General features: G+C 42.4%; 1 protein-coding gene across 1 annotated transcript in view; it reads left to right on the forward strand.

Moving 5' to 3' along the window:
* Positions 1-13,023, forward strand: part of nfatc1 (nuclear factor of activated T cells 1) — a 31,401-nt gene extending 18,378 nt beyond the window's left edge. Inside the window, 5 exon segments of the mRNA XM_012818205.3 lie at positions 1,069-1,124; positions 3,512-3,644; positions 5,898-6,088; positions 6,090-6,534; positions 12,318-13,023. Of these exon segments, the coding sequence (XP_012673659.2) occupies positions 1,069-1,124; positions 3,512-3,644; positions 5,898-6,088; positions 6,090-6,534; positions 12,318-12,373 (881 nt within the window). The 3' untranslated portion in view covers positions 12,374-13,023.
* The last annotated feature ends 11,897 nt before the right edge of the window (positions 13,024-24,920 follow it).

Here is a 24,920-nt window from a genome sequence, read left to right on the forward strand (position 1 = left end):
AAAACAAAACACCTACAGTTTAGTCGACTCCTCCAAGTATCAGCTGTCACAACAATAAGCTGTCATGCCTTTGCATCTGGAAGGGATTTATTCAGATGTCCATACATTTAGAGAGAAAGTTTTAGTTAACTGGGAAGCCCTGTTTCTCTGGAAACTCATTATGTACTTCAAAGACACTTACAACGTTGAGACTAAATATATACTGCAATTGTCTCTCACTAACATAAAAACTTAGAGTCTTACCTTGCCATTTTACTGTTTGTTCATTTAGCTTGAAACAACCAATGACATGACACATTATATCATGAGTGCCACGTCTCTGTGTTGTGGTGTTTATAAAAAAAGTGATGAAAGATGAAAAGATTTATTTCTTCCTCAACACGTGTGTCACGCCTTCCTTCACCCCAGCTGGCGCTACAGACACAACAAGCCCAAAGCCACTACGAAGCACAAGTTAGCCTGGCGTTGTTTACAGACACCCTTCATTCATATGAAAGGAATGGTTATGATGTCAGTTCTATTTAGGACGTCGCCAGCCAGTCAGTGCAGCGACCCAAAAGGCGGTGGTTTACGCGGTTTTATTAACCAGTTAAGGAGAAAAAGCCCGCCCGCTGACGAGTGACACTTAAAATAGCAAATGAGTGTTTAGTAGATCTTTTGTCTCTGGCTGTTAGTGGGCAGCTTTTGAAGGATGAAAGGGACAGTTAAAAAAAAAGGTTGCATTGAAGAATTTTATTGGGAATGACAAATGATTGATGTTTGGAAAAGAACTCAGAGAGCAAATTATTTTGCTTTATTAATTGTCTTCCATTATATTATGAACTCCTAGTTAGGGTACTGATGTTCAGATTTGTTTGTCCTGCAATCACATCTGGTTGGTGTGCACTGCGTAGGTTTGATTGAAGTTCAACTTTTCAGGATGGCCTCTTCTATGACTGCCTCCGTTAAGCTGTTTATCATCCACGTATTTCCATGGACTTGGCCTCTCTCCAAGTCACTTATTACAGAACGCTAATATTTGCTGATAAATAACCAGAGCAAATCCTGTGCATGTTTTTGTTTCTGTAGATGGCCATCATATATGGGAGATGGAAGCCAAAGTTGACAAGGAAGCCTCCAAATCGGTAAGCCCTCTGCCGTAGAGTAATTAATCATCTAGCTGAAATCTGGATTTTCTGAGAAGTTAATGTGCTGTGTCAAAGCTTGAACTTGTCAGTTACTATAAGCTCCAAGTTGAGAAGGAATTTGCTTAAGGTGTCCAAAAATCACATTCCATATTTTCGTTTCATTCTTTAGTCATGGCCTGTGAACTAGAGGAGCAAAACATTGACCTTATAGGCTGTGTGGCTAGACTGCTTATCTGTTATACCCGCATATATTAGACCTGCTGATTTGACAAAGGTATATCGGTCTTATAACCAAAGGAGGAAATCTTCTTGTGTAAAATTGACAGAACCTTTAGAGAAATTACTGTCATGGGAGCAGCTGGAAAAGAAGAGAGAGAGAAAGAGAGAGAGAGAGAGAGAAAGAGAGAGAAAAAAACACATTTTCAGTTCCTGAGGGGCTGTCTGAGGGGAAGACGTTGGGTTATGTGAGACACCTGGAGGCCAGGGCTGCCTGACAGGCTGACTCATCAGCAAGCCTCTCTCTCAGACCTGAGGGGGGAAAGACACAAGACTGGATTAGACAGTGTCTGCGCGCTAAAGTCTTTGCACCTGCTCCAAATCCCGACCCCCCTCACCCCAGTCCATATCTGTGCTGGCTGAACGTTCGCAGTTACAACATGTCTGGCTGCAAACTGTTGGCCATTCACACCTGGCTCAGGCGTGTGGGACCGGGCCCATTTTAAACATCGTAGCATCAGTCTAGCCAAAGCTAATCTCCACATTGTCCTCCCGGTCGTAAGCAGCTGGGAATCTTTGTGTGAACATATTCCTTAATGCCTTCCCCCAGGGTTGAAATAAGGTTTTCTCCCTCCATTTTAACAGTGTTTGGATAACACCTTTTCAGCCTTCACTACGTAGAGCTAATTTGTGAAGTGTTTTCTTGGCTAGTGTAATAACCTGTCCTTCTCTAACAGAGTTGTTTAACAAGGAAAAGTTAGAATTGCTCACCACTGGAAAGCCATTTTGAAGTTCATAGCATCCACCTAGTCACAGACTTGTCTGTTTGGGCTATTACATGCCTTCTTTGGGGGGAGGGGACATTCCGACAGGTACATATCAATGCCATACCCTCTTTTTGTGTCAGCAAGTATTTCGTGTCACTTTTCATCATTGAACATGAACAATGAACATTCCATTTATTATAATCATCCATGAAATGTTTGACTGCCACTAGGATAGAGAAAAGAGTTCAGCTTTGAGGCCTTCTATTCAACCAAGTTCTCAAAATACAGTCCACCATATGTCTATCATTTGCAAAGGACAGGCTTCTCATGGCTAGCTCCTACAGGTTTCAGATCAGAGTCATCTCACTGTTTTCACCTCAGAGAGTTAAGACGACCCGACAATAGCTGTGATCTGGCTCTGTCAACATCTACTCACTACTCACTATCACACTACGTGTCCATCGTTAATCTTCAATTTCCTCCAGATAGTGGACTTCACATGGCCAGCTTCTACAGCCCTTACTATATCAATCCCATCTCACTGTTTTTAGCTCCGAGTTTAAAGATGGCTTTGCACAGCTGTGACTTGCTAGGAAGTTCAGGTCTGTCTGGTGTGGGAATGACTGCTAGACAGCTGGGTGAGGAGCTGGAGAAACAAACTGTCTGGATGGTGCGGAGACAGTCTCAGAGCCAGGGAACTCAGCGTAGCAGGAAACACCAGCAGCACCTGCGGTGTGAAGAATGATTTGTGCTCTCTGTGAGGGAGCATATTTGACTAGACTTTAGACAGAGCGCAGAAGTAAAATGGAGATAAAATAGTGTAGGCACACAATGGGGGTCACAGGCCTGATTGATTTTTTTAGGTAGTCTCAGATGCCTTGATGTTTTTGTATATTTCCCCTAACTAAAAACATTGATGCACAAGTGGGATATATGTAGAAGATTAAAGGTTTCTGGGGGTGTTCCTTTTTATGATTCTAGGACAAAAACTCGCAGAGCTTTAAAGGCATATTGACAACAAGAACAAAAAAAACATTGGGAAATCGACCTCTAAGGGTTAGGGCCCTGGGTAACTGATTTATTCAGTACAACATTGTCATCGGTGGTTGGGATTTAACTGTGGGAACTTGATATTTACACAAAAATTTGAATTCAACAAATTACCAAATTATATCAAGCTATGTCTCATCAGGCACATGGCTCCAATTATTGAAACAATGGCTGACACAACATGAAACGCCTTGTGCTTAATTGGTTGCAGTTAATATTTGGTTTAAAGATGGTAATATTTTGTCATGTAATGTCATGCAATTCGATATCAGAAGTGGGAACAAATATTCAAACTCAGACAAAATATATGATCTACACAGTAAAAATCTTTTGCTTACTTTTTTGTTGCAGACAAACTTGTTGATCGAAATCCCCACATACAGGAACCAGAATATAGCCAGTCCGGTGTCCGTGAGCTTCTATGTGTGCAACGGCAAACGCAGGAGGAGCCAGTGCCAACACTTCAAGTATCTGCCGCCCAAAGGTAAACAAGAACACCACACTCACCGAGAAAGTCTTGCTTCTCTTTAAGTCTGCTTTCACAGTGCCTTACTGAGCTGAAGCGTGACTAGCTCTTCTTGTGTCAATTGTTTGTAACCTTATTTCTAGATTGTGTTCTTAAATTATTATTCTCACATCGAGACCCACTATAGTCACTTGATTAATGGGTTAATTTTTGTTGTTCCACACTTCCCATTCTACATTTCATTTGGTGTTTTTACACTGACATTCACATTTTAAGAATATCTCCATTAAGGGCTATCCTGAGCTTGAGCTTTTTAAGAAGGGAACAAAATAACAAGTGGAGAATGTTTCCATTGTTATAAAAGCACCACCGTTAAATTCCGTCTTTTCCATACCTGTTGGAGCGGCTATAGGATCATTAATAGGCCTCGGCTTGGGTGGGGTTCAAATGTGGGAATACGAATTGGATTGCCAGATGAAATAAAACCATACCCAAAGCTGGAGAGCCACCGCTAGCTTCCACAGGACAGAGGCTGCAAACACAATGGAGGGGTTCATAGGCTTGTCTGTCAGGTCAGGTCAGGTCGACTCCCATGGTGCTTGGTTTAGTATCCTGGTGGTGTCTTCTTGTGCGCCCTATGGAAGAGGCAGGGAATGTGTGAAGTCAAGTAGGAGAGATGTTGGTACTTTCCAGTTGGCCTACAAGATTCTGACATTAACCTTAGGGTATTAGGTAAGACTTTACATTAGGGTTTTTCTAGGTTGTATCCAGGATCTCTTAATTAGCACAACTCAGTCCAACAGTTAATTTGAACAAACCTTCAGCCATGGCCTGCACAAAGTAACATTAAGTACTGTGCATAAACCTTTTTGATGGTAGCTGCATTAATGAATTTATTAATTGATGGATGAAACTGCATTAGGGCAATTGTCCAGAGTAAACCGTTTTGAGCTATGTATATTGTCACAAAATGTTATTCCAGTTTGTTTGAGGAGAGTTATTGTGGTTTGGAAAAGGCTCCCTTAAAGGAGCCTCCATACAGGCTCTGTAAATACACCTACTGAAGACCCTGACTGGAGGTTCTCTGTGGTTAGTCAGTCAGTCCACACTGCAGGGAGTTAATTTGTACTTGTACTCATTGCCAGTCTTGTGCTATGGTCAATGAAAAGGATCCTATTTAGCCTGTGCTAATTCATCTCATGTGACTGATCTATTTTTCATAGCTGTCAAAAAATCTGATGACATAAACGATCATCCCTACGCTTCTGTTATCGCTGATAAAAGCTTTCATAGCCGCACGTTAGTGTCTCTACATCAGTCCTGCTCGACTTCTTCACTTCCCCTTGCTGCCACTATTAATAAGAGTCTGGTTTCTATTTTCACCGCGTGGTTAGGGTGACTGTGAGTTCCCTCATTCTCAGGTGGTGTTGACACGATACTTCATAGAACTGGAAGCTTCTGTCCCTCTGCATGTGGATGTGGTTTGGTTGGTGGTTCATGAGAGGCAAGGAAAACAGCTTTGATCTAAACGAAGGAAACAGGGAGTGTTGCGTTTTTCCGTTTTTTTTTTCTTTCTCTGAGATGTTGAGTATTACAGATAAGGGCACAGGAGATGCTTTTAAGCCTGTGTCGAAGTCTTTGCCAGTACATTTTAAACTTGGCTTCATACATGAAAAAAGTTACAGAATACAGTCCATAGTTTTTCCAATGCTGAGTATGTTGCCAAATCAGAAGCTATTTGGATTGTATATGACATGAAATTATATATAAAGCTCTGTAATTTCACGTGTATAGGATACTGATCCAAGGGAGAGAAGCCCTTTCATTTTTGGAAACAGCTACAAGCCTTGTGGTGATGATTCATACATTTTTTTTAAATCAAATGTTTTCAATTGGGCGCGGACGACTCACTGCTCTGGACACACAGGCCCATTGATGAGCGGCTGTTTGTTTGGCCGCTCGTATCCAAGCCACCAGCCCATTCCGTTGCACATGCTCACGGAGACACGCAGCAATCTCTAAACATGGGCATATTCATTAGTATTGCTTAGATTCCTAATTACTACAGTAGAATGTGACGTTTGGAAGAACAAGGCCTTTTTGTAGGGTCTGTGTTTGTGACTCAACTCAATCCACTTTAGCATTAAACCCACACATGGTATATCCAAATGATGTCCAAAATATGGTGCGCCAGATTAGTTTTCTTTTATCTTTTTTATCCTTCCTTCCATCCAACTATACATAGGTATTGTTCTTTTCTTTCTTTTGTAGTTCCAACAATAAAAACAGAGCCTCATGATGACTATGAGCTCCCTCAGCATGCACCTGGCTTCACTTTGCATTCGAAGCCTTACTACTCCCCGCAGGTGCTGTCTGCGGCGATGCCTGTTGACCCGAGGCCAGTGGGGCTGTTCGGTGGCGCCTCCTGCCCCCAGAGACTTGGAGGGAAGCCGTCCTCCATTGGCCTCCCCCACTTCTGCCTCCTCCCCCGTTGGCAGCCCCAAACTGCACGACCCGTCACCCACGCACTTCCCCAAAGGCCTGCTACTCAGTTCCCCGCAGCAGCCAACGGGGCCCCTGCCTTCAGCCACGGCCTCTGCCACACAAGTGTCGGCCATCCAAGCGACGGCCGCCTGCTACCAGCAGTCCGTCCTTTTCCATCCCAGGGTCGTCTCCACGCCACACCTCTCCACCACCACCGGGACTCCGCCGGAGCGCCCCTTCAGCAGCCTGTCCCCGTCCCATGCTCCCACACACGAGGCGCCGGTCTCAGTCTCCCCACAACCACCCAAGGGCTCGCCCAAAAGAAGCCCTTCTGCTTTCCTGCCCCAGCAGGGGAGCCCCTCCTCACTGGCCGTCAGCATCAAGCAGGAGCCTCAGGAGCTTGATCAGATGTACCTGGATGATGGTGAGTGGAACCTCGAACTCCATATCTTGCATTATACGCCATCACTGAAAGTGGGCAATGAAGACTTTATGGCTCCAATAAGCTATCAGCTACTTAACCAGCAACTACTAAAATGCTTACATGTATAGTACAGTATGCATAGCTATTTATATGATATTTAAGTTGCACTGAACTAGCTCAATAGCCATCCCAAAGTGTTTCGTAGCGGTTCACATCCCCTTGTCAAAGCTATCTCTATCAAGTCATTGTTAAGAAACATACCGGTAGGTCATTCGGTAACTTTCAAACTACAGTACCCAGAAGCTCTGGTGGAATTATGAGTCATTGTCACCCCATTCTGTATTCTACCAATCTGATCACTCAGGGGACCAAACAGAGTATTGTTTTGGAATCACCAACGACCAGCCCCTTAAAACACCCCCTCTCTTCCCCAATCATCCTTGACCAGGCCCCCCCACTGCCCATTCATCTGAAGATCTATGTCCGTTATTCTCTAAGAATGCCCTTCGAGAGACTCCTAAACATCCCACCGTATGGAAATGCTTACAAATCTTGGCCGAGGGCCTCCAGTTGAGGTCTGCTCCAGGAGCTCGCTGTGATGGAGATGGGGGACGGCGCTACCATACAGCATATATGGACTGGGGTGGGTTTGGACGTGGCCCCGGAGGCTAAAGGGCCAGAGTGGGGATCCAGGGAGTGGGAGCCAAAGCAGTAAAACCCTGCGGTGAGCTGGGGGAGATACAGGGATTACGTTCTCAGTTTACGCAGTGTTCAAGGCATGATCTAAGAGTCGCTTTTCCTCTCCCCCTGCCCCCCCCCCCCCACACACTTTTTTTCTCTCTTTTTGTGAAAGGGTCTGCAACGAAACCTTCCAGTGATTATTCTTGCACATTGCAGCGGGGATAGCTTTATTGTGTGCACAGGGAGAAGCTTTCAAGCAAAGCATAGACTTAGAAAATGACTTGGGCTCTTGTTCACAAAGTATCTGGTGTCTCTCTCCGCCAAATCTATGGTGTTTATGGGCAAGCTGGTCTCAGAAAGGGCAATGTGATGGCAATATCAATTTTTTTAGATGGTGCTGAGAAAGTTACTTTCTGTTATATATTCACCTTTCAGGTTTGTCATTACTTTCATCGAATGCCCTCAAACGAAGTACAAAAGCACTAGGAATCATTTTTATAGCCAGAGAGGGAAAGCCTACAGGAGTAGAGCAGCTACATAGTGTGATCAGTCTAAAAACACTTTCTAACTGACTTCACTGATCTTTCCAAACATGTTCTTGGGATTTATTCTTCTGCTAATCTGCTAATTCTGATACATCCTTGAAAGGGTGCCAGGGTGGTTGGGTGATCTTACAGTGGATGTAAGATTTGTTCAGATCAGGTCATGGCATAATGTAATTAATCATATAGAACCTGCATCAGGGTACGTTTCTGTGCATTAAAGTTGTCATACATGTAGTAAAAACACATACACACAGGTATCAAAATGTGTAAAGTGTCGATGTGTATTCCAAACACGCTATCTATACAAACAAGGGGAAAGAAGACTTCATCAACACCACATGCGATGACGTGAGCTAGGCATTGCAGCTCTGCAAAAAGTGTGTTATTACAAATTACAAACTCAGCAGAGAATGTGCATTGAGTTTAGCACACCACAATTGTTTGTGGTTTTAGAAATCGTGTTTTAAGAATCACTGTTAGTGTTTAAGCATGCAGAAAAAAACTATAACTGCACAGTTAAAGTTAAAGCCGAGCTGCTTGATTAGCATGTTAAACTGGAGCTATAGAGAGAATGTGAAGGCTCGGAGATTTTATCACAGATGCAGTGAGGTGGCCCCAAAGCTCAGATACCCAGTATCAATTCTAATGTGACTTTCTTGAATGAGGTCTTTGTTTACAGAGTTTTAGTTTACCATTGATTGGATTTGCTGCAGTCTAGGAGTATTTTCAGAGTGCTCATTCATGTTAACCACATGAAATGTCCAGAGTATTTGTATCTTAGATATACTGTTTATTTTTCACTTTCTTGCAAACATCTGTGGCTCATTCGAAAATGATTAGGATTGTTTTCATTCCTTTGCACACAGACATGCATCAAACGTAAGACAAATCAAGCTTGCATTTAGCCTGCCAATACACAAACTAAATTTTGTCTGTTTGACAGCAATCATTCAGAGAGATAATAGATCACAAGTAAAGTTAGAGTAAAACTGGTGGGGTGAATCCATTTGTGGGTGCACTCACCGAATTTTATGGAATCTATGCTGTCCCTGGACACAAGTTGTTAAACATATAGTGCTAAATCCTTGTAACATTCTAAATAGTAGTTATGCATCAGACAATAGTTGTCGTCTCTCCTTGAGGACCTATGATTACAGTTCTGTGCTATTAATTTAGTTATTTTCTTTGGCACCAAACCAAGGAAATTGGTTTTGGATTATTTTCCCCCTTTTTTTGTAGACATGCGGGGGGGGGGGGGGTTGACCTTGTCGACAAAGACAATTAGCTTCCACAAAACTATTGTCACTCCGGAGTGCCTAACGAGGTTAACAGTGTTCTGCTTGTGATTGTTTGGGAGTTCCTCATCTCACCACCGTTTCCTGATTGCTGAGATCAGACGGGTCCGCACCGCTCTATCGGACACAAACACCTGCTGCCTACAGCAGCCGGGCCAGAAATGCGTTTCTGGATTACTTCACTTCCACATCCGGTTGGGAGGGTACCCACAGTGCTTCAACCACAACACCATCAGGCCTTACAGTAGATTTACATGGAATGTTGGGGTCCTAGGAGTCAAAGAGAATAGGGAATGGGAAGGGTAGGATGTTGAATTTTGCCCTTGGGGTCAATGCCTTTAGGGAATTCTGGACTGTCCTCATATTCACACCATAATTCAAAACACACATACTGTATCTATTGATGAGATGAGCCTTTGAAAAGAAGATATAAGGGAGGACTTTGAGGGAAAATGTCCGACATCCTTAACAGATTAATATTTTGTGCTACACTTGAGAGACTAATTACATGAACTGAAATACAAGTAGTCATTGGTGTTCTTGTGCCATGTCTTTGTTTCTCTTCCAAAGAAGCTGTTGCTTAGCAACTTCCCCTTTGGGCAGTCTTTTACATTCACTTGTGAAATTCTTACAGACACTGGCCTAACTTATAACTAATACTCACTTGCCATTAAGCACCATCACCAAGTGCAGCTACAAATACCACTCAGGTCAAGCTAGCATAACAGAGAAAGAGGATATATTAGGTTCTGTCTCTTTAACTATGAGTAACATTTCTTGTGACTCTATTATGCTGTGCGTTTACAAAAATACATAGCTTTCTAATTAGAACTCTAATATGAAATGTTGCAGTAGCGCAAAATGTTTCCCATGGCAACACATATCAACAGATGGTTGCTCGGACAGGAAGCCCAGTGGCAATCTGGTAGTCTTACTGCAGTTAGCTCGCAAGTCTCATCCAGCTGATTTAGGATCTGCCGTCATCTCTGCTGTCAGAACTTTTTTCAATTATAAATGGGACGAGAAAGCTGGCGGTGGATCTGTGCCGTTGTTGAAACGCTGACTGCAGTTGGGCTGTTTTTGAGATTGCTGATCAGACAGCAGAAGAGACTGTCGCTAAATATGACAATACCCAAGATCAATCCAGCCAACACATGCAAACACTCATACATTCACAATGTGTTCTTCATTGTCTGGAGAAAGTGATTGTTTTATTGATTGATTGTACTTTTCTCTGGACCTAAATGATGTCTCGTCTATGTAAAACACCTTGTGTTTGCATCTCGTTTTCATTGAGAGCTTGAGCTGAGCACACACACACACACACACACACACACACACACAAACACACACACGCACACACACACACACATACACAAACACACCCTGCTGGCCTGCTGTAAACTGCCTGGTTAGTGGATGTGTCAGGCGGAGGTCACCCAGGGTGCGGCCAAGACCGCAGTCGCTGATGAAAAAAGCCAGGTCGCCATTGTTTCAGAGGGCCACTGGAAAGGGAATTCCTGCTTTTCTAATTCTCTTTCCCCACCCGCACCCCCACGTGTTGCTCTTTCTCCCTGGCCACGTCTGGGACGCGGTTCACGCGGAGGGAATTCCGCAGCAGGGGCGCTTAGACCAGGGTTCCAGCCAGGGGCCGAGTCACGGGAGAACAACTCCCTTTTTTTTTTTTTGGTGGTCGGATTATCCAACGGCCACTGGTGCTTCGAGGTCACACAGACCTTCATTTCAGTTCTGAAAGCACTGCTTAACAAGTTTTGGAAATGTCTATTGTGGAGTCCTCGTGTTGTTAGGTCCACCAGGAAATTAAATTTGGTTTGCGTGGTAGAACTAAGAAGTGAACTTAAAAGTCTGTGTACAGTGATTGAAATAATGTTGACCAGAAATATGTTGACCAGAGGTGGGTTTCCATAAAGGCCTGAATGAAAAAAGCACCCCCTTAAAGTGTGGAGAGAGTATTGATTTTACTTCTGTCAAACTTAAGCTTCAGTGATCACAGCAGTGCAACGCTTTATGAAAGCTGGAACCTGATCAGCAAGAGATTTTTAGTAGTTTGACTGAGAATACATCAATTCACACTATGTCAATGCAGATCTTATTTTCATTATGAATCACTTAGGAAGAGACTGGTGAAGCTTCATCCTTTCACCAGCAGCTCACCTATACAGAATTCCTGTTGATCTGGTGTTGTGGAAGACGGGGGCAAATGTGTTACCATACTGAACATCCTGACAGTAATTTACATCAGCGCTTGAGAATGTGACCTGCTTGCCCGCTGCTGTGAGAGCAGAGGAATGCTCTGTTTTGACATGGATATGGAGTGAAGAAGCCAGATAATAGACAACAGTAGGCTCTGGAAGAACAGTATATCAGTGATGAGTTATGTCTGATTTCATTCCACTGGAAAATATAGCAACTCTGGGCAGTTCGCTGGCAATGCCAATGTTTATCTGACAGGACCTCTGAGTGAAGGCACTCCTTTTACATCCTACCATATTCAAAATGAAATGAAAAAAGAATTCTCTCAACAGTATATCCTAACGTAACTGTAACGAAACCGGCGTCAGCGTTTCATTCCCTGTACATTCCACCTTCGGTGTGTATGGAGATGGAAGATATATCTGTGGAGACAGCTGTTTATCCACCTTTGTTTTAATTGAACAATTTCCCCCCCCCCCCCAGCTCTCCAATGGTATGCTCAGCCCCTATATGCGGAGCCTTCGCCCCATTTTAAGTGCTTATCAGGCGCCTTGTGCGGAGGAGGGCTGTTTGTCTAACGCTCGCTGGGTTCCCACTCGTGCTCCTCCAGTCCCTGGGTCATTTCCTCCCCAAGCAAGCAAAGAACACAGCGGATAGGGACGTGGTCACCGCAGCAGTGTGAGAACTCGACCAGTCACTTGAGGGCAGGAAACAAGAGAAGGGAAGGAGAGAGTGGAAGGAGTGCGTTGATAGATATAGTGGATAGTGCGTAAAAAACAAGAAAGTGTCTGTACGGGTGGATGGGCAGCAGGATGGATAGATGGGTAGATGGGTAGATGGATAAATGATTAATGCTTACAATGGCATCAAAGGCATAGGTTCCTTTATTGAATGAAGAGCAGCTCTTCAATTTCACTCCATTTTTATTCACATTTAAATATTTGTTTTGTTGCTGATTGATTAAAGTTTAAATGATGTGCCAATATCAAGTGTCAACACACTCTGTGTTGGCCTCCGTATAATGGGATTATTTGCGTTTTATTCACAGTCAATGAAATCATCCGGAATGATCTGTCGAGCATCACTGTCCACAGCCATGCATAGTGCTGGAGGGGTGTCAAAGAAAACAGGGGCTACCATGGACCCAGATGAACTCAAACTCAACCTGTCCTGCATCGCTGCGCTACCCAAGCACAAACAAGTCCAAATGCAGCCTTCACAACCAAATTCCGACCTCCTATGCAAGAAAAATGAAGTTATACTGGAAATGATTGCCTAGAAGGACACATGGGCCAAGAACTGAGTCTTATTTCTTTTTCCCCCTCCTTTTTCTCCCTTTTCTGTCATTATGGAACTTAAATTATTTTCAATCCTAAATGTTTTTGCGTCTGGATATATTATCAGTTATCCAAAGGTGTACTCATTCTGCTTTCTGTAAAAAAAAAAAAAAAAAGCGAGCTGTTTTTGAAGGATGCTTATTAAAGCATCAATTCAGGAGGAAGAGAACAGCTGAGATGTAACTGACTAGTAGAAATAACTCACTATTTGTGACTTCATGACATCATGAAACGTGATTGTAGATTGTATCTCAGTCGAAGCTTTTGCTTGAGATGACTTCATCTCAGTCCGTCCAATTCTGGTCGAATGCTTTACTCTTGCCTTTGTGTTATTAGCCATTCCATCATTACTGTTTACGTTTAAAACCTTTTCTGTTGACTTACTCATTCATACACATCTAAAGAAAAAACTGGAATTTTTGGGGGGTGGGGGCGGGGGGGGGGGGGGGGGGTGTTACATTTACTTAAAATGTAAGTTTCTTTTGAGATGTATTAATTTATTATTTCATTTAATCTTTAATCTTTTGATTTTCTTGAGAAACAAAACGGACAAAGTGTTATTAGATCCATTTGCAAGTGCACTAGACGTGCTCATTTGCTTATGGACCAGCAGGTGGCGATGTTTTGAGATGTTGAGATTGCAATGACATGGCTATTAGTAATGTGTTAGAAATGTTAGTAGGTAACTGGAATTGTCGGGTGTGATCTACATTCACAGCACAAGTGAGAGGGACACATTCAAGAAATGCGTAGATTCACAAGTGTCCTTTTGAACATTTGAGTGTTTTCAGTGAAAACCTTCTGCCAAAAAAGACAAAAAACTTTTTAAAAACCTATTTCCATCAACTGTGCCTTAACTTCTGGGCCCTGGAACAGATCAACTGGTCTTGACTCTTAAAGGGGGAATCTCAACATGTATCTACAAGGGAAGGATTGCTTTAACTATTCAAGACTGCTCAGGCCCAGGATGGTGCACTGCACAGCATATGACAGGCAAAACAAAGTTGAGGTTGTCACTGAGTGCCCTCTTGTGACTCGAACTGGTAGTGCACAAAACAGAAGGCTTAAGACTGGAAGTAATGTCTCAGACATTAAAAATGCATGTAATATGTATAGTTATTTTTTGTAGTCTAATATTTTCTTCACTAAGACTAGGTCAAAGCATATTTCCAAAGAGAGGGCTATCTGAGTCTTCTGCCGAGCTAATGTAAGCCTCTTTGATATTTTCCTACATGTTTTAATCCGTATAGAAAGCTTATTTGTAATATGTATGACCTTTATGTCTTGTTCATTTTTACACAATTTTGTACTATACTCTGCCTCTTTAAGTGAATACAAAGACATGAAAAAGACTCTTCGTCCTTATTACGTACCAGCAATTACTCTGTGGCAGTTATACTGTTGCTCATACTGCATCCAAGAATGTATACAATCAGTGCTCTGGTTGCACACAACCCTATATGTGTTCGGTTAATTCAAAGTACTACACGATATTATGTCTAATTGATTAAGCTTGAATTCAGTAATTGTTTAGCCTCTGCAGGTTTGGTGTGGCATAACTGAGCATCCCCAAAGTAATTTGTGACATCCATAATAATGAAAGCTGTAGAGTACCATGGGATCAAAGAAATACTTACCAAAATGTCTATATCAGTTTTCTTTTCTCCTTTACCAAACAGTGCAGCTGACTTATAAAACGGATGCCTTTCACAATACCAAATATATCACAGGTTGACATCTTTGAAAAGATTGTTTGCACTTTAAATTGTAAAAAAGGAATCTGTCTTTCTATCTCACGCCTTGTAAAATAGCGACATTTTATCATTTGACATGAATAATAAAATCAATATACTCTAACGGAGAGATATTAATGTGTGTATTACTTATTACTATTTGTGTCTCACAACTTGCTTTGAATGTCATCTGTCTACAGAAGTACAGCTCATGAAATTCAGACCTGTATGAATCCTGTTCTAGCGGGAAAGGATTCCTTAAGGTTGACATGTATCAGGCTTGACAGTGCAGGATTATAACTCCATCTGTGATCAATGCTTTTTGCTTGGTTTCGTTTATATTTAGGGATCTTGCGACATACCAACAAATGTAGCACAAATGAAGGATAAGTGTCCGCCTAAGGTCCCCTTAAGTGCATTAAAGGGGTCCTGAATGGTTTCAGGGTAAATCCTGATTAATATAAAAATGTTTTACAGAATTGTAAGGATCTCCTGTTTCCTAGTAGCACGCTTATGCAAACTAATGCAAATGAAAGCATAACAACTTGACAGCACTCTATTTAATGATGATGAGAATGGTAATTAGAAAGACAAACCAGCAGTCATCTGTTGGTTTATTGTGTAAAATATGGTTCTACAGTATATTATCTGAAGGACAGCTTCGTGAGTTCACCTGCTTCATTGCCAGAGCTCATCTATATCTGACTGACCATTTTTTGTAAGTCATCCTTGGGACACTTGTGGAACTTTATCCAGGGATTTCGCCTACTATTTGTATTCGTGTTTCGCATCACCAGTAAAACATGGATAACGATCTGAACTCAAGCGAACCAGCAAATGTAACACTGAGATGCTTTTATACAGTCGGACATTACATCTTCATGAGCATTTTTGATATAACGACCTGTATTGTGGGACTGCTAATCGTCATACGCTACCTTTGGGTCACGGTGTCCTCTTCGCCCACTAAGGTCCTCAACATCAGTATCTCCGTTTTCAACATCGTTCAGTGCTCGTTCCAGCTTGTCCACCTCCTTATCATTAATTTGTTTGGAGGTATGTTGTGGGTAGTTGAAGATATAATGTTGTGTTTTTCTATCTCTGGAGCTCCTCTGTTCATGTCCATCATCTGTGTGGAGCGCTACGTGGCTGTGGTGTGGCCAACACGTTATCCACTTCTGAAGGTTTACCGATATAGAGAAGTTTGTTGCGCAGCCGCTTGGGTAGCCACCCTCTTACTCTCCATTCTCACGTTTTGGTCCAAAGTCTTCAAAATATTGCGTAATTTAGTCGTTGCTAAATTATCGTTAGATTGTGCTGTCATTCTCGTCTGCAACATTCAAATTCTACGCACGCTGAAAAGGTCGAGTCCGGGCAGAGATGAGATGCACCCTGTCAAGTTGAAAGCCTTTCGGACCGTCCGCCGCATCTCTGCAATCATTTGCTGTTGCTATATTCCTCCGACAATGTTCTTGAAATATATGGACGAATGGCCCAATTCTGCGTGTTATATGATTCCAACAAGTGTTGGCTTATTAGTTATAGGGGGCATCTTTTATCCACTCCTCACCCTTCACAGCAAAGGGATGCTTTGGAGTTGCCTCACGAAAGGTTCCCCCGAAACATCTGCATAAATTAACTACTTGAAGCAGCCTGCAGTAGTCTACTCTACAGTAACCCATCGTTGCTTATTTGACACTAACATTGAGTCTACATACAGCATCCACTTCAGACCCACTCCTAACCCATTCCAATCCAATCTGTCGCACATAGTGTGATACGACTAGGTGGCATTTAGGCCTGTCAATCAAAATATGTATGTTGTTATGAAGGTTAATATGTCAGACTTACATTCACATTTTTATGTGTATAGATAAGCTAAATAAGCTGAACATCAACACCCATGTATCACATTACATGATTTCATCCACTTCATTGATTGAGCTATATAAAAATGTGTTCAACAGTAGATCAGTTGACTGGGTCATTATTAGCTATAGATATATAGTGATGTAGTGCTAAAGAGAATATTCTGTTTTGCTATTACGCCTGCTTGCTTGTGTTATGTTTGGCAAGGTGTATGAATGTAGATAAGACATATAAATCTTTTAACTCCCCTTTATTGATAAAGTGGACCACTGTCATTTATTCTGATGGCCTTTAGACAACACCAGAGTGCATCTGTTTGGCTGTGGTTTTAGTATTTTACTCTTAATTCACATTTTTGTAACATATCTGTTCTTGATCAAGATACAAACAGCATTTATCAGCATGCATTTATGATGTCTAAAGTAACACCAGTACTCTTTGGCTTCTCACAACCCCATGTGTCTTAGGAGTTTCTTTTCATGTTATCTTTTCTCCATCTGTAAACAATACAACTGTCTTGTAAAACTGATACCTTTCATAGTGCCAAAGACATCACAGGTTGCGACCTTTGAAAAAAAGATTGTTTGCACTATGCATTGTGAAAAATCTATCCTATCTCTTCCACTTGCAAAAGAGCAGCATTTTATCACACTACAATAATTAAACTAAAATAATAAAATCAATAAACTCTAATGGTGATATATTAATGTGTATATTATTAATTTGTGTTCAACCAACTTGTTTAGTCTTTTGTGCACTGAATTCATAAAGAAATTGTTATTAAATTCAGTAATGTAGTCTCATAGGCAGTATAATATCAATGTGGTGTGATTATTGTAGTGTTAGAAATAATGCTTATTACAAATGTTATTGTGAAAAGCATGGCATGTTAAATAATAAGAAGGACTTGGGTGGTTATTTTTTGTCCTTGAGAACATAGTGTGCTGGAACAGAGTGATACTGCACTGCCTGCTCTTCTTATCTCTGTAACTCTGTTAAATAGGCACTGCCTGTGAGAGAAATAATCTGACTCTCACAGACTGCTTGTCACTCTGTGTGTTTTTGATCCGTCTGCAGAAGACTAATAAACGTATTACTAATAACTGATTGAAAGACTGATCTTGCTTTAGATTGGTTATTTTCAGATTTCCACCACAGGTGTGATTTCATGAATTCAGTTATGTAGTTTCATAGGCAATATAATATAGATGTGGTGTGATTTAATGAATTTTATTCTTTGATATTTTACTTCAATTAAAAATGCATTACTTTCTGAACTCAAGTAATCCAGAAAATTGCTGTGGTTTGGCCGACACTTTAGATGTATCGCTTCAGAGAGATGTGCGGTCAGCTGCGCTGTCGCTATTTTGCTCTCCATCTTGTTTTGGATCATGACCTTCAACCTTGTCCTGTATGTCACCATCACTTCTGTATTATCGTTAAATCAAGCGTAGCGCTAGTTCAGCCAGACCATGGTAGTCTGCCTGCTGCATATCTCATCAGCTGATGCTCACCTGATTAACCAGCACCATCCACAGTCACTCTCTGAAACAAACGGGTCCATTAAACCAGTCCTCAGTCATTCGAAATTTCCCTGCTGAGCTTGCTAAACAAATATCAAACCACAAATCACATCATCATTGTTTATTCAGGGAGAATTGACTGAGCACAGGGCTCTTTTGCAGCAATGCCCTGATTGAGGCTACATAATACATACAACAAACCATAACAAAACAAAACAGACAAAATAAATAAACAAAACACATTAAACAACTCAGAAAGTAAGTATACAAAAAATTACATAAAGTAAAAATAATTAAATCAGAGAATCATTTAAAACAACAGCATTGAGGCACATCCTTAGCATCTAAAAGGCTCTTAAATTGGTTGACAGACAAATACTTGGTAAGTTTCAACTCCACTTGAACAGTGTTCCATTTATGGGAAGCAAAGAACTTAAAAGCTATTTTACCTATATTAGTTTTTGTAAGGGGGATTTCAAGGGAGATGAGGCTCTGTGACCGTGTGTTATGACAGATGGATTTTAATTTTAAAAGTGACATGAGATAATTAGGCAGTTTTCCCACTAAGGCTTTATAAACAAATAAAAGACAGTGTTTTTCCCTCCTGTCTGCTAGAGGGGACCAACCAACATTCTTGCATAAATTACAGTGGTGGGTCCTGAAAGCGTCTCCTGTAACAAAGCGAATAGCACTATGGTAAACAGAGTCCAGGAGTTTTAAGGTAGAGGGTGCAGCATACATGTAAACAATGTCACCATAGTCAAGAACTGACAAAATAGTTGATTGCACTATTTCCATTCGGTTTTCAAAAGTAAAACAAGATCTTATTCTATAAAGAGCGCCCAGTTTAATTTTAACCTTCTTAGCTAGGTCAAGAACATGTGATTTAAATGACAGCCTATCATCTAGCCAGATACCTAGGTATTTATAGCAAGGAACTTGCTCAATATTAGTCCCAGAACGGGTGCATATCCTATGGGTGGGGGGGACATTATTTCTACCATTGGAGAAAATCATGAATTTAGTCTTAGATTCATTCAGCATCAATTTGAGGGACTTTAGGGAATCCTGTACACAATCAAAAGCATGTTGAAGGTTTGAAACTGCTTGATCTATAGAGGGCGCTGAGGCATACAAAATTGTATCATCGGCATAAAAATGAACTTTGCAATGTTCTAGATCAGGGGTTTTCAACCAGCGGTCCGTGGCCCCCTGGTGGTCCGCGACGGCATTGCAGGGGGTCCGCAACATGAGCCTATGTTGATCAGTTCACCATTGACTTTTTTTATTTTTATAAATATACCTGGGCCCGTCGACATATTCATGTCTGAATAGCCAAGTCGCATTGCCCAAAATACTGATGTAGACCCATATTCAGCGAAGAAAATACACGTAGTATTATAGGCAGAATATGTGTGCGGGGGGAGGGGGCGTGACGGCGGCGGTTACAAACATGAAAAAGAAGGGTACGGGACTGTAAACTGTTTTGGGAATCACTGGCACATCAGTGGGCCGCGGATTACTTTCTGGTCAGAATGGTGGTCCCTGGGACAGAACCAGTTGAAAACCCCTGTTCTAGATGGTCACAGATATTATTAATGTAAAGTGAGAACAATACCGGGCCTAAAATAGAGCCCTGAGGGACACCAGAATTAATTACTAGGGCCTCAGATGTAAGGCCTGCAACATCTATACATTGTGTTCTACCCGTGAAGTAGTTTTTGAACCATCTGAGGGAGACATTATGAAATCCCAGGGAGTCCAGTTTGCCAAAAAGTATCTCATGGTTTACTGTATCAAAAGCTTTCGACAGGTCAATAAATAAAGCACCACAACATTGTTTCTTGTCTACAGAGGCTATGTCATTTACCACAAGGGTTGTTGCAGTAATGGTACTGTGGCCAGCTCTGAAACCTGATTGAAAGGGGCATAAAATTGAGTTTAAAGATAGAAAAGAGCTAATTAGCTCATTTACAAAGGATTCCAACATTTTGGCTAGGCATGGCAGCTTAGAGATCGGCCTATAATTGTTCATATCATTTGGGTCTCCACCTTTATGAAGGGGCACCACTAATGCAGATTTCCAGATGCTAGGAATGTAGCCAGCCACCACCCCAGCTCCACTTCTTGTCATTCAAATGGTCGTACTGCATGTCCACCTTGTATTTGTCATATTTAAAGGGAAACTTCTGGATTTTTTAACCTGGGCCCTATTTTACCATCTTTTTAGGTCCATATTTTTACTTGGGACAAAAACGACCGAAATCGGTTTGTTAATGAGTTAGAAGGCTATAACCAGACACGGCTATACAATGTAATCGTATGGGGCATGCAAGTGCATCAAAATAGGCCACTTGTTTTCACCACCATAATGTAATTATAAGTGTCTGACTACATGGAAAGAATCCCTACAGAGGCAGACCTATGTCTGTTTCCCTCAATAACTGTTAATAAACTATAGGAAATTTGTGTTTCTGAGACTGTTTTTAGGAAAAAAGCAGTAAACAAAAACAATGGAGCTCAATTTGAGGTCTAGAAGACCAAGAAAACTTTTCTCATAGGATTAGAACTAGCTCGTAGGATTGCCAATCAGAATCCCTGTTTGACTGCAAAAGACCTTCAGGTAGACTAGCTGACTCTAGAGTGGTGGTGCACCATCCTACTGTGCAGCGCCACCTGCACAAAAATGATCTTCATGGAGGAGTCATCAGAAGAAAACTTTTCCTGCATCCTAAACACACCTCAAAATCCACAGTGTACTACCTCAAGAGCAGGGCTGGAAAGTTACAAAGTACATTTACTTGAGTACTGTCCTAATTTTTTTGGAAACTTTTTGGAAACCGATGGGATGTGTGCCCACCAGTCTGCACCAAGGATAGATCAGCAACAGTGGTGCAGCTTCACTGTTAGAGTCCCATCAGTTTTAAATAGCACTTGCGTATGAACCAGGACAGTGTGGCCAGTGCCTTATTACGCTGGAACCTTATGATGGCCATGATCTTTGCCCATCATATCTTGGGTTGGATCACCTCCTCGAAGCTTTCATGAACCAACATAGGAATTGTGCAATAATATCAGCTGCCCGGCTGCAGGCAAGACTGACAGGTCTTGGTACTGGGTGTGAGGAAGCGCTACCTGTTCTTTTCTATCAGGAGAAAATTACTGAATTCAGCTGTGAAGTGTCACACTGAAGGCGACCCTGCAGTGGCTCATAAAAAGGAAAAGTCCCTTACTTAGAGCAGCAGGTGGAATCTCTGTCATCTGACATGAACCAAGTACAATCTCGGTAACACTTTAAGCCTACAGAGACTTACAGATGGTTTGTGATGGTTTGTGCCCACGCTGCCCTAGAGCTGAATGCAGACATACAGATGATCTCCTTACCAGAGATGGCAACACAGCAACCTGTGTAGGGTTACTGGCCAACTCCTTGGCATTCCTTCTGCTCGCCTCGCAGGCCTCGCTGCTAGAGCAGCTTTTGAACACAGCGCTTCAGACAATGGGTAACGTAGCTCAGGAACTGGAAAACTTGTAGTCACCCTGGTGCATGGTCGCCACTAGGTCTGGCTAGCACAAATACCCATGCAATGTTGTGACCTGCTGTGAATCATGTCAGCAAGAGGACACACAGAGGCCCTTTCGTTTTCGAGCCCAAGCCCCAGCCTGGGCCTCTCCAGACTACCTCGCCAAAGGGACTACCCTCTCTTGGCTCCCAAGAGCGACATACAAGACCACCCGTCCAGGCTTACAGACAACGTCCTGTACAGAACTATGCCCAGGGTCACAGTTGTTCGAGACCTAGGTCGGGGGTCAATTCAGAGATCGACTCTGTCTGGACCTCCGGCAGTTGAACAAGTTCCTAAAGATGCCGCTTTGTGACCCCTGATATTCCAAGGGTTACAAATACTGCTTTACTTAAACAACTGGCTGGTGTGCACTCCCACCGGGGAGTAGGCAGTCAGAGACACAAAGACATTGATTGCGCACACATATACACTGGGCCTCACAGTGAACAAAGAAAAAAGCGATGTTGCCATCACAAATGATGCTGTTATTAGGGATGATACTGCACTCACAAATGATGATGGTGTCACTGGCCCAGGCACAAGCCCAAGTCCATTTACATTTACATTTACATTTAGTCATTTAGCAGACGCTTTTGTCCAAAGCGACGTACAAGGGAGAGAACAGTCAAGCTAAGAGCAATAAAAAAGCATGGTGTAACAATAAATACTACTTTACATGAGAATTAGAAAAACAACAACCTAGAAAAGAGGAAAAAGAAGTGCAGGAATGTAACTGCTGAAGTGCAAGTTAAGCGCTAGTCAGGTGCCAGTTAGGAGGGGAGGTGCTCTCTGAAGAGTTGGGTCTTCAAAAGCTTCTTGAAGGTAGAGAGGGACGCCCCTGCTCTGGTAGTACTAGGCAGTTCGTTCCACCAACGTGGAACTACAAATGAAAATAGTCTGGATTGCCGTGCTTGCACGGACGGCAGTGCCAAACGACGCTCACTAGACGAGCGCAGCGTCCTGGGTGTAACATTTGCCCTTACAAGAGCATTTAGGTAGGTGGGAGCAGAACCAGTAAGCACTCTGTAGGCAAGCATAAGTGACTTGAACTTAATGCGAGCAGCTACTGGCAGCCAGTGGAGCTCGATGAGTAGCGGGGTGACGTGTGCCCTTTTCGGTTGGTTGAACACCAGACGCGCCGCCGCGTTCTGGATCATCTGTAGTGGTTTCACCACGCAAGCCGGCAGGCCCGTTAGGAGGGCGTTGCAGTAGTCAAGGCGGGAGCTCACCAAGGTTTGCACCAGCAGCTGGGTGGCATACTGGGTTAGGTACGGCCTGATTTTGCGGATGTTGTATAGCGCAAAGCGGCACGACCTGGAGACAGAGGCGATGTGGGCCGTGAAGGTCAGTTTCTTGCTGTTTTGGATGGAGCAAGAGATAAAGAGTCAGTATTGATCTTGATGTTGTGGTGGATGACCTGTTTGGCTGGGAAGACCATCAGTTCCGTTTTGGCCAGGTTCAGCTGAAGGTGGTGATTTTTCATCCATGTGGATATATCAGCGAGACAGTCCGAAATCCGCGTCGAGTCCGCGTCAAGTCCCAAGTCTTATCATCCATCAGGCATTTGAAATTGGCCTCCCAACATTACCCAACATTACTGCGACTTCAGGGCCTGTTAACAGCAGTGACACAGGTAATTGTACTGGAAAAGCTCCATGTCCCACTCCTTTTGAACATGTTCTCCCTATGTGTATGTGATTTGTGTATGTGTGTCTGTGAGTTGCTTAAGCTACTGGATGTCCTACAATTTCCCTCGGGATAAATAAGGTATCCATCTATTTATCTATCTATCTACCAGACCCTTTCAGATGTGGCTGAGAGATCTGGGGTTGGACCCTGTGCCTCACAGGCACACATCAATATGCATTTCTCAGGTATTTCTCAGGACTGCTCGACAGAGATGATAGTCAATGGATTTTCTTACATCAATGTGACAAACGTTGAACGTAATATTAACGTTAAGAACGTAATATTGATGTGATTGGTTATGTGAGTAATATAGGCTGCCAGCAGGGCAGTTTATTTGTAATGGGTATGCAGGCCGAGAGTTGTGTACCAAAAAGGTCATTCTGTGACATGGCATCTGTCTTCTTCTGGTACCTAGTCTCATCTTACACACTCCGAGTGACCAGAACTCTGGTGGTCATCCACTTCTCACATAACCACAGTTACATCCGTAACTAGCGTTTATGTGTTTTTGCTCAAAATCAGCTCAACTGATTCAATCAGCTCAACTGACTCAAAGACCAGGTTAAAAAGTTGCACACAACCCCGTGCAGTCGTACCAGACAATGCCAAAGCAGTAGATAATGAAGCATTGGTAGGGATGTTAGGAGTCAGGTATGAGTTCAAACTGAAAGTTTATTATGATTTTAGTAATTTATGCGCACAAGTATATGTGATGGGTAAGGTGAAAATTCACCATTATCTCTATCTACAAACAGTGAGCTTACTACAGTGAGCTTACACTTGACTGACTGGAAAGTGCCCCAGAATATTTATGTAATATAAAAATAATTTCCCTTTCAGGTGGCTTTATGTCCAGCTGTTCTGCAGTTGGAAACTAGGCAAATCAGTCTTATGAATCATGTCAAAACAAACACTCAGTCAATGTAGGCTATGATCTTTTGAAACCCTCAACCAAATGAGGGCCAATTATGAAGGAGAGTTGTTGTTTTAAGCATGTGCTGGCCTGTTCAGTATCTACTATTAAAACTGTGTGAAGACATAGGTGGACCTGTGGATTTGACGATGCACACCGGATGACAGCCCTTGTGTCAGCACATTACTTCGTCTCGTCTGTTTGGTGAGTGCATCAGCCAAATCACTTTCTTGATGATTACTTTGGCTGGTTCAACCTACATCCCTTAGGCTATCCATTAAACTTAATTTAGCCTCGATGATCGAATTGCCAAAGCAATATGTCCAGTGGGAATTAATGCTCATTTGCACTTCACAGAGCAGGAAAATCATGGAATTCTCCTTGAATTCGACTGCACCAGGGAATGCCTCAATTACCTGTAGTTCGGATCCTACGCATGTGCTTATTACTACCATCTTTGGCATCATCAGAATTACAGCTGGACTGCCAATGAACGCACGACTCATCTGGATCTTGCTTTCAGACTCAGCCCTCGACATGCTCAACATAAACCTTTTGATCCTTGACATAGTCCAATGTCTCCTCCTGCTTGTTGACGTCATTATCATTCATGTTTTCCCACACTATTTGGAGACAACAAGGACGGCAACGGTTGTGTTTTCCATCCTTGGATGTCCCCAGCTGATGGCTTTCATGTGTCTGGAGCGATATGTGGCCGTGGTGTGGCCAACACGCTACTCACTGCTGAAAGCATATTATTTCAGGGAACTGTGTTGTGCTGTAATGTGGGCCGGTGCCCTTTTACTCACCATCGCTGTGTTTCTGTCAAACAACTCTTACACTCTTTTCGACATATGTAGTACTTTGTTCTTTGGCAATGTAGGCATAATGATTTTCTGCAATATCAAAATTCTCCGCACACTCAAAAGATCCAGTCCAGGCAGAGATGAGATGCACCCTTTAAAAGTGAAAGCCTACCAGACAGTCCGTCGCATTATGGGTATCGTGGTTTTTTGTTATG

The sequence above is a fragment of the Clupea harengus genome, chromosome 19 (genome assembly GCF_900700415.2).
Source record: "Clupea harengus chromosome 19, Ch_v2.0.2, whole genome shotgun sequence".
Taxonomy (NCBI): Eukaryota; Metazoa; Chordata; class Actinopteri; order Clupeiformes; family Clupeidae; genus Clupea; species Clupea harengus.